The sequence below is a fragment of the Corvus hawaiiensis genome, chromosome 11 (genome assembly GCF_020740725.1).
Source record: "Corvus hawaiiensis isolate bCorHaw1 chromosome 11, bCorHaw1.pri.cur, whole genome shotgun sequence".
In the NCBI taxonomy this organism is placed as follows: domain Eukaryota; kingdom Metazoa; phylum Chordata; class Aves; order Passeriformes; family Corvidae; genus Corvus; species Corvus hawaiiensis.
The window spans coordinates 10,219,957-10,239,622 of NC_063223.1; the positions used below are offsets into that span (position 1 = coordinate 10,219,957).

Genomic DNA, 19,666 nt, shown 5'->3' on the forward strand with positions numbered 1-19,666 from the left:
ACATTTTACAGCTTATCCATAATACAGTACATACACATTTTGCAACTGCTGTGCATGAGTTCTCACATTGCTTGATTGGCTTTTCTATTTTGTCCATGAGCTCCACACACACTTTTCTGGTAACACGATTGGTTTTAATCCAGTGTGGCACAGTCCTTTTTTATCTATTCCTTGCTGTCTTGGTATTTAGTTTTTTAGCTTCTTCTTTCCCAATTCAGCACAGTTTACCTTTCAGTCTTTGATGAATTCCTGAGGGCTCTGACAGGTTGGGCTCCTGATCCAGGCAAGCAGCATCAAGATGATGACAGCAATAAAACCCATCCAGTGATCAGCAGCTAAGTTAGTCCAGGAAATCCAACAAAGACCAGGGAACAGACATAAACCTATCCCACCTGTCTTATTTCCCCTCTCGAACCTTCAGACTGGAGCTTAAAAACCCTCTTGGGGCTGATGTGCTGCAGCTGAAGGTGGAAAGGCCAGGTGAAGCTGGTGAGGGTAATTCCAGCCTGGTCCCACTCTGAGGGCTCTGGTAAAAATAATTAAAAAGGGTTTGGCTGGGGCACACTGTCAAGGTTCACATACTTTACAACAGTTTTTGTGGCCTCTGCACTTCCCAGGTGATGCAAAATGTCCCCAGGGTTGGGATTTCCCTGGTATCCCAGCCTCTCCCATTAGTGCCCCCAAACCCACAGCTCATGGGCACAGGTTGACTCCTGCAGCAAAGCAGGGGAGCTGCTATTGGTCCTGACCTCTCCCTGTCTCCTTCCTCCACGCCTGTCTCCACTTCAGAAAACGTACCGGGATTTCCGATTGCAAGGCGTGCTGGACTCCACCTTGAACAGCAAAACCTACGAGACCATCCGGAACCGGCTGACAGTAGAGGAGGCCACAGCGTCAGTGAGCGAGGGCGGGGGGCTCCAGGGCATCACCATGAAGGACAGCGATGAGGAAGATGAAGAGGACGACTAAGGAAGCTGGAGCACCGGCTGGGGGTTGCCTGGTATCCATGCATGTACCTCGTCTGTAACTCAGTTAGCCACATTAGGAATTTTTAGGTCAGCTCTAAATGCCCATGAGAAGTTTACCAATACAAATGCCATGTTAGCTGTGTGGTAATAAGATTAGCACCTCTCTTTGATTCATCAGTTTCCTAATTTCATATCTATATGTTCATAAGCAATATGGAGCACCATTGTTTAATACTGTTAATGGAAAAACTACATAGAAAACATGCTAGGTGTGTCCCTGTTATTAAAGTTTAAACAATGCTTCATTAATGTACTGTATATACATTGATGGTAAATTGTTGTGAAGATGAGTGACTCAAGTCCTTTCATTTCTTTGTTTCTCTTCTGTGGATGCCAACTGCTTAAAATTAATTAAAAAAACCATCTTTGTTTTTAAAAGAAAAACCAGGCAATTACAAATGATTTTTTGTTCTCTCTGTTCATTTAAAAACCAGAAAACAAACAAACCCAGACAGCCATTTGAATCATTCTGCATCCTTGTTAATGTACCAGAGGCTCTTCCCTTCAATATGCAGTTAACTCCATAGAGACTTCATCCCAAAGGATTAGTCATTCTAATTGCCACACCAGATTAATCCTATCATTATGGATATATCATGCCACATTATAAGTCCAAAGCAGTTGTTTTATGTTGACGTTTGCTCCTCTAAATGTTGCATTTTTGTTTAAATTTCAAATAACTGTGTATGTACAAAGACAACTTTAATTACAATCTTAGACTCTACAAATGTGTTTATAATAATATATTGAATATTTATTTCCGTAGATTGTAGACATAATTTACAATTCCTCTGTTTCACAATGGTTTTTATATATGTCATGTACATTGCATTTTGACCAGTAACTGCATGTCCATCAGTTCCTTCTCCAACTTTTACTTTCTGTGTAAAATAGTGATCCATCTTGCTTTTTTTGCCTTATACAAGCCGACAGTTGTAAAAGTGTGAGAACTGTGGCTTCTCAATAAATAACTATTCAGATGTCCTAATAATAAATTATGGAGTCTTTTTATGTCTGCCTTAGAAAAAAAAAACAAACCAAGCTGAGATGTAAGAGCCCCCACCTCTCAGAATAAAGGCATTTTGTTTTCTCATGGGTGTTCTTTAGTTTATTAATTAAGATGGTTTCCTGATTTGCTCCCCAAGGTCAGGATTGGGAGCACACAGTCTGTTCCCCAGGTACAAGGGTATTTCTGCTATGACTGCCACAGTTGTTTCCACCATTATCTGTGTTCTATGTCCTATGATTTGTCCCTGGACATCTAATTGATGTCTGCTGTGGTTCAGCTCCTGTTATTATATGGCCATCAGCCTTACCCAACACTTACCTTTCTTCAAAAGGCCTCAGTTTGTACTTTAACTTCTCCCAAAGCAGCCAGCTGCAGTAGTACTTAGACACACAGGGCAGAGACAAACCGTGAGTTGAAATTAAATTAAAGTCTGGTTTGATGGAAAACGTGTCTAATGAAAGCACACTTGAACCGGTTGCCCAGAGAGGTCATGGATGCCCCATCCCTGAAAGTGTTCAGTCAGATTGGATGGGGTTCTGAGCAACCTGGTCTAGTGGAAGGTGTCCCTGCCCATGGCAGGGGGCTTGGAACTAGATCATCTTTAAGGTCCTTTCCAACCCAGTCCATTCTGTGATTCTCTGTTAGGCTGAGAGTTTTCTGAGGGGTTTTGCAGTCCCTCCCTCCCATCAGCCGATTCACACCAGAACTGATTCCTGCTAGCCCAGGTCTCAGTCATTTGAGAGAGCAGCAGAAGAACTGGGGTGCTTTACCCCCAAACACAATGACCTGTTGCCAGCCTGGGAAACCAGGACAAATGTTCATCCCTCACAAATAAAAGATGGGCAAATAGAAAAACATCCTACCTGGATGAACCTTCCTAACATAATGAACAATTAAACTAAACCATCTTTCAGAGCCCAAAAGATGTGAGACCCGCCTGGACATATGGGAGGAGATTGGGACCTCTGGAACTGCCTGTGAAGAGGGTGTTGATTCCCAGATGGCGCTGGGATAATTATGGAGCCCAAAGCATATTCACCTGCAGTGCTGGATTTTTGGGTCCCTTCCCTCTGGTTCAGAGTTTAGCATCTGGCTGTGGAGGTGCTGTGTAGCCCCACCTGGCTGGCCACACCCTACACATTTAGCATCCACCTTTCCCAGGTGTCCTACATACACCACCCCCTTGGAACAGGGGCATTAGCAGGAATGGGCAGTGGATGTGCACATTTAGCACATTTACATGTTGAGAAGCCATCTGATGCACCAGAATAGACAAATTTTGAGCCCTGACTGTAGCCCAGCTGACTTGATTTTTGTCTTGCTCTGTGCTGCTGGTAAGAGGGAAGCATTGCCAGAAAAAGCTACTTCTGAAGACTTAGGCAGGTATCTGGTTTTGTGACCACTGACACAGGAAGCTTTTCCCTCTTCTTACCCACCCTTCATATGTGCAACTACTTGGCCCGGAGTCAGCAGAGGAACTGGGATAGTAGAGTGTTTAAGTGTTTAAGTGTTGAGTGTTTAAGTCATACAGAGTCTATCAAAACCAGTTCAGATGCCTCTGCATGTTTGTCACTGGGATGCGCACAAAAAACATCTATTCCTTGACCTCATTATGCTTGGAGCCTTCAATCCCACCCTGAAGCCCTCCCAGGACTTTCCTGACAAAGCAAGTCTCACAAGATACAAAGCAAGGAACAAACTGCAAGCATCACCTGGTCCCTTCTTTCTAGGTGGTTGAGACCCACTTGACACCCATACACATACTGATGCACACACGTGTTCATGCCTCTTTATTATCCTCTCCCTCAGCTGTCCCAAATATTTATGTGAAGGACAACAGCTCCAAGAGGAAGCCTTGGGAAAGCCTTACTGGGGTGGTCACAAGGCTGGTAGCAAAGAGTACTGAAGGACACCCAAATTTATAGTTCTGTTCCCAGTCAGGCAGAGCAGAGCTAGAGAAATAGCTTGATTCTGCTCTGGAAATGTCTCCCCTTGTTTTTTTAAACACAAAATATTTATTGGGTAAAAACACAGCCCACTTCCACCTGCCACCTTTCAAAATAGTGAGCCCTGCTCAGTTTTTTGAATGAGAGAGTGTGGGTGCAGCCTTCAGGAGATGCTCCTTGGCTGTGCATTGCTAATGCACATCGGTACCGCCCTGAAACAGCAGCAATTGGACACCCTTGAGTGCCTCTGTCATGAGCAGTAACCCTATGGCCTGTGACAGCTTTTTGTGTCCTCAAACCCCAATAAAGCACCCCAGTGACTCCACAGCCCTGAGGCTTCACCACAGAACAGGGAAGCATTAGCCAACTCACTGTTTTTCAGGCATTTGGACCCAAAAGATGAGCTTCAGGTTATGTACTTTAGTGTAAGGAGGGAGAAGATCTCGCATACAAGCATTGCTGCAAGGCAGCATTTAACCTCCCATTCCAGAGCCTGCAGCCTGTGGCTGAGCAAAGGAGTGCACTGCACCCTGATCCCCACTGCTTTTAACCCTGCATGTGGCTAGGGGGGTGCTGGCAGCCCAACCCTTTCCTAAATGGGTGCTGCACTGTGGTACCAGGGGTGGGAAGAGCCACCTCGGGTCAGTCCTGCAGAAACATCAAATCCAAAATTGTTTGGTTTTGCCTGAAAAATATCAATCTGGGTTCAAATCCCTCCTGGCCACAGATTACAGTCTGGACAGGGCTCAGCTCCTGCAGAGCAAAGCTACACCTTTGGCAGCACCTAAAAGGGCTTGTGGGTAGATGGGAGTGCTGGCAAACATGGCCAAGGAATGCAAAGATCTGTTGCTGGTTCACTTCAACCCATTGCTGTGATGGAATGAGCTCCAACAGTCAAAGGACTTTCTGCCAGTACAACTGCACCTAGATGAAGAATCTGCCAGTACAGTTATGTCAATCCATTTGGGGAAAAGAGGAAAATTTCATTCTTCTGCCAGCAAAATTTTAAATGATAGATCAGGCCAAAACTTCTCTCATATTTACAGGGAAGTCCAGCGAAAATATCCTTTTTTTGACAGACTTACTTAAAGCATGTGGCATGGAGACTGAAAATGCTATCAACTATTTGACTGACAAGTGTCAGCAGCTGTTCATCCAATTTGTTTTATATTTCAGCAACTAACAGATTCTTTCCCCTCTGCTGTAATGCATGTCTTCTGGCCCATAGGCATCTTAGAAATTGCTTTTCTGCCTTTCTAGTGACCAAAACGTCAAAAATATTAGAAGACAATTTGTGTTCAGAAACATAAACAGGCACGCAACAAAGCAAAGATGATTTTGCCAATGTTCAGGCTGTGTTCTTTTTAAAAAGTCACAGCAAACCTAAGGCAAAAATTATTTCTCTAAGCTTTAAAAGAAAAAGCGAATGCAAACAAAGCACATGATAAATCAGCACAGGTTAAACCATCAACTACCAAGGGGAAAAGCTGCTGTCTAATGGCCAACCAAAATGCAGCTGAGCCGTATGTCAATCTCTGCACGTTGGCTGTGAAGTTCACAACTCTGCACTTCCATCACCAGTATTTGTTCAAAAACCTGCTCCATGTTGCCAGGATTCAACAGAGCCACCGTTGTATCAAACCAAGCTCAGCTAGGGGAGTCCTTTGAGCCATTCACAAAACCCAGCCCTCTTCATCTCAGATCTAGCACTGCTTTCAGAACTCTTTGATCCCAACTGCATATAATTATTGCAGTTTTCACCCATCATGAACTCTCTGGACTAAAAAAAGCCTGTGTGACACCTCTCTCTGGTAAGATGTATTCCATGATATTTCCTTTAATCAAACACGTTTAGGCTCTCAAGCTAAATCTGAAGTAATATTTTCCTCAGCCTTTCTAAAAGATACATATTCCATTTCAAGTTGTAAATCCACATTTGTTGTAACTAGGCAAAATATGAGAGAAAAAAAGTGCAGAGATTATATGCAATCTGCCAGCAGAGTTGTGTGCCATGAGGAAAATGCCTCACAGGTCAAAACAAAGAAAAACATTGAGCAACAAATTAGTTGCAGGCAGTAGCTAATATGGAGATCAAAAGATTAAAATCAACATACAACGATGAAATCACTAGAATAATAGGAGCACATAAGAAGATTAAGTCAATAGCAGAGTCCAGTACTACAAAAATAAGGTTTTGATTATATGGTAAAATTTTATATTGGGAGAGCAAAAGCAATTACAACCATGGCATGCTTTGCTATCCCTGCCTTAGATCATCTTGGCTCATTTCCTATGCAAGGAATACAGTTGTTGAAATAAACAGAAATGTTATGACTCAAGTGCTCGATTCAAAAACAAACCAGGTGGTCAGATCAGACTGGGGACTGTCAAGATGGGCTTTGTAAAATGAGGACTTGTTGCAGATCCTGGAGGATTCGACAGCTGGGGTGAACAAAGGCCACACCGTTTAGGACTGGCTTTCTGCACAGAGAGCTCCACAAGCAGCTGATGTCAGGGCTGTCCCAGGCTGTCAGCTGGAGAGGGGAAGCCTGCACTGGAAGGGAGGTAGGAGGAGATAAATAGCTCAAAGACTAGAAGTGAACATGGTGATGAACTCTGATAACAGGGAAGGTATTTTTCTATCCAGCTAAACAGGCAAAGATTGCAGGTTTGGTTTTACATCAGAGGCAGAGCACGCGGCAGCCTCTAAGCCCATCCAGACCCTCACATCAGGGACAGGAACATGTCCCATAGCCGTGTTCAGCAGTTCTGGGAGTCAACCAGTAGCACAGCCCAATGGGGACAGGAAGGATGACCAACCAGGGACAGCTAATGCTCACCATGACAGATCTACCCTTGGTCATCTGCTTGGTGTATAACCAGGAATTGATGAGCCAGTCCCTCCAACACAAACTGGCCGTGGCCACGGAACACCAGCCTCATCCATGGACTGTGGGACCAAAAGCCTAGAGCTCCCCATGGAGAAACAGTTACCCTGGTGAGGTCCTCCACACCCAAGAAGTCTCAGAGCTCTTGGTGGGCTCTGCAGTGCTCTGTGTTTTGTGAGGAGGAGCTGAAGCAGCTCCTCTGTGCCCCAGGGCTGATGACTTGCCCGGGCTTTTCTCACAACTCATCTTCATCTTTATTGTCGGAAATAGTCAAACTATCTCCAGCCCCACCCCAAAATCACAAGCTAGGGTCAAAATTAAATCAAATCAATAAATTATCATTTATTTTTACATAAGTTCTGGGTATTCTTGAACATTCAGGAAATACTTGGGTTGTGCATTGAAGTTTTTTCCTCCAGTAACGAGGTCTGGATTTTTAGTTTGGGTTCTCATTGTTGAGGGGATGTTTTGTGGTTCTTCTAGATCATGTCTTCTGGAATTAAATCAGCCCTTTTCTTGTGCCCAAGCAGCACAGCAGCACTTTCACTCGTCAATCTGGGAGTCTTGCCAGGCTCTCTCTGACTTAGCTACCATGAGGGACAGGAACGCTGCAGTCCAGCCAGTCCCACACACCCCAGAGGAAGGGGACAACATGCTGCCATCCGCTGCCACCTCCATACCACTCCACTTGGAGTCCAGCTCTGCAGCAGATGGGGACACCTGTGACAACAGTTTAAACAATGGCAAATACAAATCTCAAACAACCTAACATAGCATAGCCAGAAAGACTGGACAATACCGAGTGAGGAGTGAGTGGCAAAACGACAGTGGAAAGACTGGTTTTGAAAAGATTTTTTCTCTGTTTGGTTTTCTTCATTGAAAAAGCAAGTAATTTCAAAAAGGAGATGTTTTTCTATCTCATTAAAGGGAGAATAATTCAAAACACATGGAGTTTGTCCCACTTACTTTTTTGGCCATCCTTCTTTCAAGCAAAAAAAAGGGAAGGAATAGGAACACAAAACTGAAGTGGGCTTCTACCCATTTTCACTGCTTTTTGCTCCTTTTCCTGAAACGTTTTTAGTAGGAAAGTGAGAACAAGGCCATCTCCCTATTATATTCTCCTTCTCTACTTCCTCCCACCTTTTCTCCTAAATAGAAAATAAGGGGAAAAAACCCCTACAAACCCAGAAAAACTTAAAAGCTCCCACTCTTTCAAAACAAAAAAGTACAACATTTCAAAACATTAGGAAGGAACATCTTTCAGTTTCAGTGTTCAGAAATGAAACGCAGCATTGCTCCATTACTGCAACACGAAGGATGACTATTTCCGACAATAAAGATGAAGAATAGCAGCTCACCCTTTCAACAGTTTCTTCCTTGCCTTATTGGCCAGGTTGGCTTTGGATATGGTGTGGATTCCACCGACTCCTCGCCTGCCTCCTGGGCTAGACCAGTCTCACACCAGGAACTAGATTTCCCTCATGATGTCTCTCTCCGCTCCTCACAGGCAGGCAGGCAGGCAGCGTTTTTGGGGCATAAAGCCTGGCTGGGATCGAACCGTTAGTTACCATTCCTGTTGACAGGCAAACTAGAATAAGCTCTGGCTCACTTTCTCTGAGCTGCGGAAGAAGGAATGAGCCGGGAAAAGAGTTCATTCAATTGCTTCTGTTTGGCAGCTCTGCAGGACTCTCCGCATAGACAGAAAGAGATGTGGCAAGTAAGGAGTTGCCATTTTTAGAATTACATAAGCCCATTTGATTGTCATCGAGGCACTCTGTGCAGCTCCTGCCACAGTGCCCTGCCAGTTGCTCTGCAGTGGGACTAGATTTCAAACAGCTTTAGAAGCAGGTCAGATACCAGCTTTTAAAACTGAATTCAGGTTGAAAACATCGATGTTTTCTACTCCTGCCATCACTGACAGAGTAGACCAGCACAGCCATGCAAGGACTCTGAGCCAGTTTGCTTCCAAAATCCCTACTAACTACAGGTCCTCTGGGATCTGTACAGTGGTCCAAAAACTTAGGTCCCTAATTAAAAAAAAAAAAAATCCGAAAATACAAAATAAAATTATCTGCCTAGAGATAGGCAGGAACGTACATAACTCAATAAAAGGGATGCAAAAAATATTCTGGAGGGTCTCAAAGCCTCTGCTCCATCCAAGGTGGCCTTGCCAGGCACTACCCCTGCCCCAGTGTGGCAGTCTCCGTTGGGTGACAGGGCAGCAGGGTCACCCTACCGATGCTATGGGCCCTGCAGGATAGGATGGACTGCCCATGGGAACTAAGGCACACAGTACTGCAGGGGTACTGCTCCCGTTGTACAAAGTATTGCGGTTTAAGGAATAACGGGAAAGATTCACGTGGGTAACAACCCTCGCTTCATCCCTGCCCCAAACTTTGCTACCCTGACTTCTCTGTTCGTCGCTCATTAATTTGTTCAAACAGTGTCTGTCTCTGACCATTGCAAACCGACCTGCGACCAAACACCTTGGGAGCATCCCTGGGCTGACCCTTTCAGGTCGTAATTACTGCCTTGTATGGAGACAGACCCAAATCCAGCACGGTGGGGCCAGGGCCGGGCAGCTCCGCAGCCCAGCCCTCCTCCCAGCCCAGCCGTGGGCCTCTCCAGCGCACCTTTGAAAAAGCTGCAAAGCCACAGAAAAAGCTGCTCCCCCACCCTGGCTTACAAAGACAGCCCGATCCTAAGTGCCTGGGCTGGTGGCTCACCCGGCAGTCCATCACCTTCTATTAAAAAATTATAAGGAAAAAAAAATTGGGAAAAAAGTATTTAGAAAAATACCTATAGAAAGCAAAGCAGCATAGAAATAAAAGCCACCATTTCGGGGAGATTGAAGCATAACGCTAATAACTTTCGGCAGCTTCCACTGTGGAGTTTAAGCAGCTGCCAAGTTAAATAACTAGGAGGATCCTAAGTTATCTTCCAGTAGACCAGAAATGCCCAGTGCCGGCTGCCCGGGCGGAGGCGGCCCGACGGACGTGGGGAGCTGGGCCGGACCTGCGGGGCCCTGCGCTCCCGCCCGCCTGGGACCCACCCGGGACGCGTCCCCGGGAGTCCCTCACCAACAGGGTCTGGCCGTCCAAGAGCGAAAGGGGAACCCCCGCCGGTTTTCGATGTCAGCGGCCGGGGAGCGTTTGGGGCTGGGACTGCCGGGAGCGTACGGGACCGCCGAGAGGAGCGGGCGCTAGAGAAGCCGCGGGTGACCCTGCGTGTCCCGCATGGCTCCGGCCCGGCCTGCCCGGGCACCGCACTCGTTTTTCTGGGGAGGCAGCGGCGTAAAAATAACCGTAGGAGCGATCGCGTCCGCAGTGGGAAAGTCTTTGCGGCGTGCGCCTTATTGGGAAAAATATGCAAACCATTTCTCCCTCCAAATGCCGGGGGTGAAGGATTAAAACCCCACGGGAGAACTGCCTCCACGGGGGATGCGGAACGCGGGCCCGAGCCGGGAGCCCGCTGCGGGGCCGAGCCGGGAGCCCGCTGCGCGCCCGACGTGCAGACGCTCCTGCCTCCCGAAGCCGGGCTGGGCCGCTCGACCCCCCCCCCCGACCCACCCCCCGCCCCGCTTGGCACTCCGGGAGCAGAGGGGCTCGGGCTCGGTGGTGGGCAGGCAACGGGGCTAGGGCAGCTGTCTCAAAGTCAGTCAGTTGTAATATGTTCGCCAGAACAGCAGAAGTCGAATCGATAGAGACGGCCTCCAGCTGTGCCTAAACCTGCGATTTAAATTAAAATACTGAGCTCTGATGCCCGGGTCTTAACTGGGATCTCAACGCCCTGATGCGTAAGGCGTGCGGCACCCGGTTTCGAGCCGGCCGGGAGACAGCGGCACGGCCCAAGCCGGTACCCGGCCTCGGGATACACGGGAGCTTCTCCGGGCTGCAGGAAGGAGGCAGCCCCGGGGCTCCGCAAGCCCCCCACCACCCCTCCTCGCCCCCGGGAACCTCGAGGCCTGCGGGACCCGCTGCCCCGAGCAGGGCGGTGGATGCGGAGTAGCAAGCCCGCAGTCGTCCCCTTGGCCAGGGAGGGAGGGAAAGAGGGAGAGACCCGATTCAGCAAACACCCGGGCAAGGACGAGGGCGGCTCGGGGAAGCTGGCAGCGAGCTCCCGGCCCCGGCTCCGCAGCCCTTCTTTTATCCTGCCCGAAATCATCTCGTTTACAGAAAATATTTGTTTGCACTATTAGTTGGTACTGGAGTTAATTACTCAACGTGTGAGCGGGGAGTAATATGGATAAAAGCAGCCCCAGTGTTTATTGTGTGGGTGAGCTGTTTGAGCGGTGCTTGAATAAACTGCAATTAGGGTTAGATAGAGATTAATTAACATGTGAGTGGCAAGGTGTAAAATAGTTCCCAACCCTCCACTCAGTATAATCTGCAGGCGAGGAAAAGAAGTTTGTGGAGGCTAATTAAATACTTCGCTAAAGCCCGCGAGCCCCGGGAGCGAGCAGAGCTCAGCCCAGCCGCCGCCTGCCCGCTCCCGCTGCCCGGAGGAGGCGCGGGCTGGGCGGGCAGCGCTGCTCAAGCACGGCGCGCCTCCCCGGGGCTCAGCCGGGCTCTCCCACAGCCCAGACACCGAGCACAGCTCCTGTGGTTCTCCGTGGTCCCGTCCCAGCCTCTCCCCCAGAAGCGGGACGGTTCCCTCGCTCCCTTGCACGCTGACCCGTCAGATCCGGGCAGGCAGGGCTGGGCGGACGCCAACACCTGATGCTCCAGGCGGGGTGTCACCCGGGGCTGGGCGCTCCCCTCTGCCCGCAGGCAGCCCGGGGCGCCCGCCGCTTTTAAAGTTTGTTTCTGGAGCGTGTTGTGGTTCGCAGGTGAAAAAGCCTGTCTGCAAACAGCCGACGGCGAGCTGCCCTGGCGGGGAGAGGAGGCGCGGCTTTGTCAGCACCGCACAAAACCCCCGAATTCCTCTAAACTTTCTTAGGCGCGCGAGGGAGGCGGAAAAAAAAATATATAGGGGCCTTTTCATTGCTTGCTTTACCTCTGGCCAGGCTCAATCTAAACCCTTCGCTCCCCCCCTCTCCCCCGGATAATCCTCCCCTTTATTTTAGAAACACACAAAACCAGGTTCCACGCAGCGCTATAGTGGCTACAAGTGAAAGAGAATTGAGCGCCCTGAATCGCCGGGGGAAAATTGGTTCGGCTGAATAGCCCCGGCGAGGGACGGGGCGGCTAATCAGAGCCGGGGGGTGCTGCTCTGCAGCCGGCCCTCCCCTCCCCCCCCCAAACAGGTGGACGCGGGACTCTCTCAATTACCGTGTCCTCGCATCTGAGGTTTCTGCAAATCCTCCCCTCCCGCATCACGGCGTTTTAATTAGAGAGAGGAAGGAAAGAAACCCCGGCATCCAGGCGCTATAATGTAGCGTCGCCTATCTGGGGGGGCGGGGGGGGAAACGGGGGAAAGGGGGAAGAAGAAAGTGCGGCGGGCGGGGGCGAGCAGGACAAGGGCTAGAAGGGCAAGGGAGAGTCGCCGGGTGCCCCCGGGGCAGCGGGCACCTTTAGGGGGTGAACTTGCAGAACTTCCCTTCGCTGAACATAGGTCTTTTTTATTATTATTTTAATTTTTTTTTCAGCAGCGAAATCGAGTCCTGGACACGAATCCCTCCCCATTTATTTAAGGCTAATCACCAGCTACCCCGAGAGGGGAGAGGGTTGGAATTAAACTTAGTTTAATTAACATTAATGCACTGTCCTAATTAATGGGTTGGCTATTAATTTATACATGCTGGAGAGGCTCGCAGATAAGTGACAATTTATTAATTATCTTCCAGCTCGGTTGCAACGGAGCTGATTGCAGATGGGTTGCCAAAATAACTCGAGCATGGTTGCGTGGTAGATGCTTTAGAAAAAAAAAAAAATCATTCTCCCCCTTCTTAAAAAAAAAAAAAAAAAAAGGAAGATGAAGAAAAAAATTCCGCACGCTCACTCGGAGTGGCTCTTCTAACCCCAGCAAGAACTGGAGCACTCTTTTCCACCCAACTTGTGAATCGCACTTGCCTTCTAATTTGCCACATGCAAAACGATTCCTCTGCTTTGCAAGTTGCTTTTTAAGAAGGGAGAGAGAGAGGAAAAACCCAGCTCGCACACGAGCGATTTGTGCGTCTTAAACTGGAAGGAAATCGTGCGTGGAGGGGGGGGCTCGTCTTCCTCTCTCTGCCCCAACCCACCGCGCTCCAGCCCGGCGCCTCGGCTTGGGGAAGATCCATGGTGGCATCCCCGTGTCATTCTGCTCAAAGTGACTTCATATGATGTCAGCTTTAAATGTACGAGACCGTGATCTGACGCTCAGGAAGATGTTTGCTATCAAAATGTGACTGTGACCACACTGCGCTGCTTGGATGAGTCTCGCCGGCGCTGGGCAAAGGTAAGTGGTCCCAAGGCGAGCCCCGCCGCCCCTCGCCATGCCCCCCCCACCCCTCCTCCCGCATTTCCCGGACAGTGGCCATCGGTGGGGCTGGGCTGGGTGGCATTGGGCTGGGGGAGGTTTTTCTTTTTCTTTCCTTTTTTTTTTTTTTTTAAATACTAACAAGGTCTAGCTTGCATGTTACTTTAGCGTGTTCCGCTTAATGAGCAGTAATCTGGTACCCTACGTGCCATTGTTCTTGAATATGTTCATTTGAATATAAATAGGGAGGGGGTGCCCGTGGGGGGTGGGGTGGGGGGAGAACAAGGTGCTTATTAAATTGATTTGTCTCCTGGCTTTTCTGGAATGCAGAGCCGAGAGCGGGAGAGAGTCGCTGCTCACACCAAGTTTCCGCACGGCGGAGCGACATGGCGAGCCCGGGGTCGCTGGAGACGGTCATGCCTTCTTCCTGCCCCCGGCACGACGGCAGGGCCGCCACCGCTAACCCCTCAAAGACCCTGGCCTTCTCCATCGAGCGGATCATGGCAAAGACGTCGGAGCCCAAGCCGGCCTTCGAGGAGCGGCACGGCGGGCCGGGGCTGGAGCCAGGCAAGAAGCCGCTGAGCCTGTGCTCGCCTCTGCCCTGCGTGATCCCTATCCCGTCGCTGGGCTACGAACTGCCCTCCAAGACTCTCAGCTACTCGGAGCTGTGGAAGAACAGCCTGCGGGGCGGTGCGGGGCTCTGCAAAGCCAACTGCGGCGTCTGCTGCAAGGCAGAGCTCGCCCTGGGCCAGCCCAGCGGCCGGCTCATCAAGCCGCAGGTCATCCACCAGGCAGGGGCCGTTCCGGCAGCCCCCCGCTCCCTCTACTACTTCAACTACCTGGACGCCGCGTACCACCCGGCCGACCTCCTGCACGGACAGCTCTTCCCGGCCGGCCTGCTGGGCGCCCCGCCGCCGGGGGGGCTCTCGGCCCACCAGAAGCTTTTCCTGCTGGAGAATGCCAAGCTGGCAGGGCTGGCGGCCGAGAAGCTGCCGCCGCCGACTCCCTTTGCCCACAAGGAGCGGCTGCCGGGACACCTGGACCAGGTGATGAAGGAGGTGGCGGCGGTGGAGCGCGGCGGCCACCCCAAGGGCCACGCCAAGATGGGGGGCGGCGGCGGCGGGGCGGCGGAGGGCAAGCCCAAAAACTTTACCTGCGAGGTCTGCGGCAAGGTAAGCGGGGCGCCGGCATCGGGTGGGGGGGGCCGGGGGCGGCGACGGCGGGGCCGTGCCTGACCTCGCCTTTCCGGCGCTTTCCCGCAGGTGTTCAACGCGCACTACAACCTCACCCGCCACATGCCGGTGCACACGGGGGCCCGGCCTTTCGTCTGCAAGGTCTGCGGGAAAGGCTTTCGCCAGGCCAGCACCCTGTGCCGGCACAAAATCATCCACACCCAGGTAGGTGGGGGGCAGCCGGGGTGTGGGAGGCGGCGGCCGCCCCTGCTCTCCGCGCAGCCCCCACTGACGGGCCTCTCGCACCCCGGTGCAGGAGAAACCCCACAAGTGCAACCAGTGCGGAAAGGCGTTCAACAGGAGCTCCACGCTGAACACTCACATCCGCATCCACGCCGGCTACAAGCCCTTCGTCTGCGAGTTCTGCGGCAAGGGCTTCCACCAGAAAGGTGAGCTGAGCCGGGACGCGCCGGGGCCCTCGCCCATCATTAGCGGGGATTAAACGCGGCGAACCCTGCCCGACTGGGGGAAGCGAGGGGCGCAGGCAGAGCCGCCGCCACTCCCAATTACTTTTCCTCTAAGCCGGGCCGCACCGCCGGGCACTGCTGACGGTTCCCCCTAAATGCTTTTAAAATGAAAGGTACCGGGCCTTGGTCCTAATCCAGAGCCCTCTGTTTGCCGCGGGTCACCGGGTTGACCCTGCCTCTCATTTCTGCCATGCCAGTTGCGCGCTGCTCCGCGCTGATGCGGACCGAGTTTGACAAGTGGGACGGGGGTGCGGGGGGGAGACACTTCCTAATTCCCCCCCCCTTACCTGTACACCGTGCGGCCCGGGCACCCTCGGGTAACCCCCTTTTCCATCTTTTTCCTCCGTCCCAGGCAACTACAAGAACCACAAGCTGACCCACAGCGGAGAGAAGCAGTACAAGTGCACCATTTGCAACAAAGCCTTCCACCAGATTTATAACTTGACTTTCCACATGCACACCCACAATGACAAGAAGCCCTTTACGTGTGTCACTTGCGGGAAAGGATTTTGCAGAAACTTTGATTTAAAGAAGCACGTCCGAAAGTTGCACGACAGCGTCTCCAGCGCTCCTCCGCCGCGGGACCCTGGGCGCAGCGGGCAGAGCTAAGGGCCCGGCGCGCCGCCGCACTCAGACCCGCTCCACCAGGCCAGCACTATTTATCCAAAACAGCCTTCGCTTCTCTGTCTTTTCCCCAGCGAGCTCAGCCGCCGGTAGCAAGCGACCCCGAGCCGCAGTTGTATATAAGAGGAATCTTATTTAATGGCGCGATGCGCCGCCGGAGCGGGCCAGGACGGGCCGGGCTGGCCGCCCCCCGCCCGGCGCCCGGACAGCGCTCTTTATACGTGTCTGTAAATCTCCATTTTAAATGTACGCTCGAATAAGTGAGGAATATATCTATATCTATCATGGGACAATAAACCGGCCCTTCGCAGGTGTCTCATTTCCCACCTGAGCCCCGGCCCGAGTGGGGACCGGGCTGCACGGCGCTATCTCCCCTGTGAACGCGGCTTGCAGGAGCTGCGGGAGCCGGGCCCTGCCGCTTCAGGGTCCGCCGAGCGCCGCGAGCATCAGAGGAGCAAAACGAGGGCGGGAGGGAGCCGGGCAGCTTCGGAGGCCTGCTGTCGCCCCCCGGAACGGGGGCAGAGCCCTTGCAGGACCCCCGGCGGGGCTGCGCGGCCCCGACTGGCAGCTCGAAGGGTGGCTCGGAGTTTCCCAGCGCCGCTTTTCGGGGTCGGTTTATTACGGCGTTTAAACCACTCCTGAATGACTATCTTTCCTTGCATGCAGATAAAATGATCTCACGCTTGCTTTCCAAGTAATGACCCAAATTAAGAGAGAAAACACAGACCCTTCAAACCACATTACATTAATCTAATCACTCCCAGCAGGCCTCATAAACTCTTTTTGATCAGAATATGGATAATCAACCACTTGGATTACACTAAATATTCCCTTCTCATCTTCCCCCCCCCCCCCCCCCCCCCTCCCACTTTTAATACGCAAGTGTCTATTCCGGCCACGTCGTTAGGAACAATATTATTCTAACAGAGAAAGGAGATTGAGGCGGCCGGGCCGTGTGCGTGCTGCTCGGGCCGGGCTTGCCAATGAAGAGGGGAACGAGAGAGGCACCGAAATGCCTGGGGACGGCGTAATGGGGAGCTCACCTTTCTCCTCTTAACTGAGTGGTTAAATAGGGGGAGGCGAGGACGAGCACAGCTCGCCGCCGAGCGCAGGAACGGGAGTCGACCCCTCGCTCCGGGTTTCTGGATTCATTATTAGGCTGCGATGTTCCGCGCTCTCCACGGAGCGGGCTGGGGGCTGGGGCCGGGGCTGCGGGCCCCGCGCTCCCGCTGTAGGGACGGGGCGATTTTAGAGTTTTCCGGGTTTGCATTTTCCAGTGTCTGAAATAGCATTTTGACGGTTTGAGGAGCGGAAAAGAATGTCCAGTGATCCTGGCAGCGGGGAAAGATCATGACCGAATTTGTTAAAAAAATTTCAGAGAATTTTAGATTAAAAGGAAATTTAAAAAGGAAAAAAATGCAAACCCCGTCACCGATAAGTCACCGCTCCGGAAACTCTGTCGGGGGGGGACGGCCCCGCAAGTGAAGGGACTGCGGCTCAACCCCCGACAGGCAGGAGCCGAGTCTGGCTCTCCCGCCGCCGCGACAGACGGGGCGGGACAACCCACGGGCCGGGGACAGCGGGAGGGACCCCTCTCTCCGGGAGGACACTGTGCCGGGGGAGGCCGTGGCAGGACAAGGTCCCGGAGGACGGGAGCGGGGCGTGCGCATCCCGAGTGGTGCCCATGGAACCGGTCCCGCTGCCAGGTCCGGGGGAAGCGCCGCCTTCTCCGCACCTCGGGCGCCGGGAAGAAGTCTGGGCTGCCAGCCGGGAGCCGAAAGCGGGAGCCAGGCGCGGCTGCGGGCCCTACAGACAGCGCGCAGGCTGCTTCCTCAGCTCTCCTGATGGGCGAGAGCAGTGCGAAACCCACTCCCAGGAAGGGAATTAAGGAAGCGCGTTCTTATCGCATTTTTATAAAAAGCGGCGTTGTTTACAGAGCCGTTTGGTGGGGGAGGGCATCCCCGTCACGGCTAAGGGCATCTTCTGGGCACCCTGAAGTGCCGTGTCGGCCGCCGCTGGTGGGCTTGGTCACCTGGCCCCTCCACCGAGCGGTGGGCAGCCCTCCCCGGACCGGCTGTCGCTCCGGCTTCCCCCCGATCTCGGACGCACTGGGAAGGGGCCGCGGCAGCGCTCTCGCCACCGGCCGGCCCTGGACCCCCCCCCGCATCTCGGCACACACAAGCCGCAGATCGCGGGGGAGGGGCGGCTCTGCCAGACACACACACGCCAGAGACTCCAATTATCTTCTCCCTCACAAGATGTTTCTGCTGTCCACGACTGCTCACACTTCGGCACTCTTGCCAGCAAGCCTCAATAGCACAAAACCCGCACAAAAACCCCTCGCCCGGCGCCGCAGCCGCGCACACAACAGATTGAGCGGTGCCGGTGCCTCAGGGGGAGGGTTAGAGGTGCCTCCGCGCAGAGAGCGACGTGCCAGCGCCGCCGTGCTTCCCCCCTCGGCCCGGCCCGGCCCGGCCCGGCACTTCCCCGAGACCGGGCGGCTCCCAGGTGTGTCCCGACACCGCGCCGGGCACCGGGAAGAGACCAACCTACAGGCAGCTGCGTTGCCCTTTTCCCTGCACTCCGCTCTCCAAACGTCTGAGCAACCAGTTTGCTGCTAGAAACATGTTAATTGCCAACGGAGCTCATTAAGGCATGCACATGCAAAACACAGCGAGGGAGATTAAATGGACAAAAGCGCAATAATGAACTGTCAAAAATCGGACCCATCTACACGACCAGGAGCCCTCAAGAATGAGGCATTTAGAGGCAACAAAGGATTGTCTGGGACAGGAAGAAAGGACGACCTAGACTTTTGTTTAGTCAACACAATTGATTACAAATGAGAGATTAACAGGATAGCTTCAGAGTTTTTTTGAAGGAGGCAGAAGAGAAAAGTCCAATTAAGTGCACCGAATGTTAACTACATTGATTTCCACGGCCAGCGCTGGAGAAATTCTCATTAAACCATCCCTGGCGATCCCTTTTGGAAAGTAATTTGTCTCCCTGATGGAGCAGAGAAAGGGAGCCATGTAAAGAGAAAGAAGCGCTAGTTCTTGGCACAATGAGCTTAGGAGACACACTGGAAAGAGCCAAAGGGGGAGTTAATGAGCATCTGACAAGCCGCTTGGACCCGGGCCTGAAGAGCAGCGATGAAAAGATGGAATTGGCCAACAACTATTCTTTATATCAAACATAAAAAGGCCAATCTGAAACAGGGCTGCTCAAAGCTGGTGGGGAAGAAAAGAAAGGCCCCCAATGAGGGGTGGAGTGGAGGGCTCAACTGCCCCATTGGGACGGGGGAAAAAAATGCACTGGCATGTCCCTCTCCGAGCGAGCGGAACTGCTGGCCCTCGCACTACGCCCCGGGAGGGTACGGCAGAGGAGGGCCGGCAGCCCCGGGCCGGAGGCGCTTGCACAGACCCGAATCGCCCCAGGGTAGCCGAGCTCGGTACAGTTTAATGAAGTTATTCCGCGGAGGGTGGTCACCGGTCATCCCAAATCACGGCGGCCCGGCGCTCCCCGAAATCTGCCTTTCTCCTCCCCGGGGCTACATTGCCCGACCCCTCCCGCTGCCCCGGCTGCGGCCCACCCCCCTCCCCGGGGGACCGGGCACCGCGGAGCGCAGCGCAAGGCAACGCGCGTCGTGTAGACACGGCTCGCTCGGAGGCTCTTAAATCAGATTAGAGCTCGTTAATAACAATTTTGGCTTAAGTCTGTATTGACTTAGGTTTAGGAATGGCTAAGCACTTTCGCTTAAGTCAACACCAGAGCTAAATTGACACATGCCTTTCCGAAACCGCTGTGTCCCCCAGGACGCCCAGGTGCCTGCGGGACTTATCCTTCTGCCGCTTTAAGCCATTTTACGGAAGTATTTGCATGATTTTTAAGTAAGCCTGCTGGGCCTCAACTGTGCCAGCCCACCCCTGCGTGTCATCCACGATGGTCCCCTCCAGGGACGGGTTTCATGGACCTCACCGTGCGATCAGGGCACTTTTGTTCTTTGGGCTCTTGCTGCCAGTCCTTGCGGTCCTTCCCCAGCTCTCACCGTGTGGCTCCTGCCCACTCCCTAA

General features: G+C 52.4%; 2 protein-coding genes and 1 long non-coding RNA gene across 33 annotated transcripts in view; 2 read left to right on the top strand and 1 right to left on the bottom strand.

Moving 5' to 3' along the window:
- CADPS (calcium dependent secretion activator) overlaps positions 1 to 2,121 on the top strand; it is a 210,941-nt gene extending 208,820 nt beyond the window's left edge. For all 31 annotated transcript variants that reach the window (XM_048315787.1, XM_048315790.1, XM_048315795.1 and 28 more), the window contains one exon: positions 790 to 2,121. In XM_048315787.1, coding sequence (XP_048171744.1) covers positions 790 to 969 — 180 coding nt within the window. In that variant the 3' untranslated portion in view covers positions 970 to 2,121. The remainder of the gene's footprint in view (positions 1 to 789) is intronic.
- A 5,067-nt stretch (positions 2,122 to 7,188) lies between these two features.
- LOC125331603 lies at positions 7,189 to 10,350 on the bottom strand. Its single transcript, XR_007206132.1, has 2 exons — positions 8,230 to 10,350; positions 7,189 to 7,591 (listed from the first exon to the last, which is right to left on the bottom strand). It is a non-coding gene; the product is annotated as an uncharacterized LOC125331603 (long non-coding RNA).
- Positions 10,351 to 12,673: 2,323 nt separating this feature from the next.
- Positions 12,674 to 15,907, top strand: FEZF2 (FEZ family zinc finger 2). The gene is made up of 5 exons (XM_048315528.1): positions 12,674 to 13,249; positions 13,601 to 14,442; positions 14,533 to 14,667; positions 14,759 to 14,891; positions 15,322 to 15,907. The coding sequence occupies exons 2-5, from the start codon at positions 13,657 to 13,659 to the stop codon at positions 15,576 to 15,578; spliced, it is 1,311 nt and encodes a 436-aa protein (XP_048171485.1). The 5' UTR covers positions 12,674 to 13,249; positions 13,601 to 13,656; the 3' UTR covers positions 15,579 to 15,907.
- The last annotated feature ends 3,759 nt before the right edge of the window (positions 15,908 to 19,666 follow it).

Bases quoted from the DNA above. Each gene is read 5' to 3' on its own strand.
- FEZF2 (XM_048315528.1), top strand. From the start codon at position 13,657: ATGGCGAGCCCGGGGTCGCTGGAGACGGTCATGCCTTCTTCCTGCCCC. The intron at 14,443-14,532 runs GTAAGCGGGGCG...GCTTTCCCGCAG, and splicing joins CCTGCGAGGTCTGCGGCAAG to GTGTTCAACGCGCACTACAA. The intron at 14,668-14,758 runs GTAGGTGGGGGG...ACCCCGGTGCAG, and splicing joins ACAAAATCATCCACACCCAG to GAGAAACCCCACAAGTGCAA.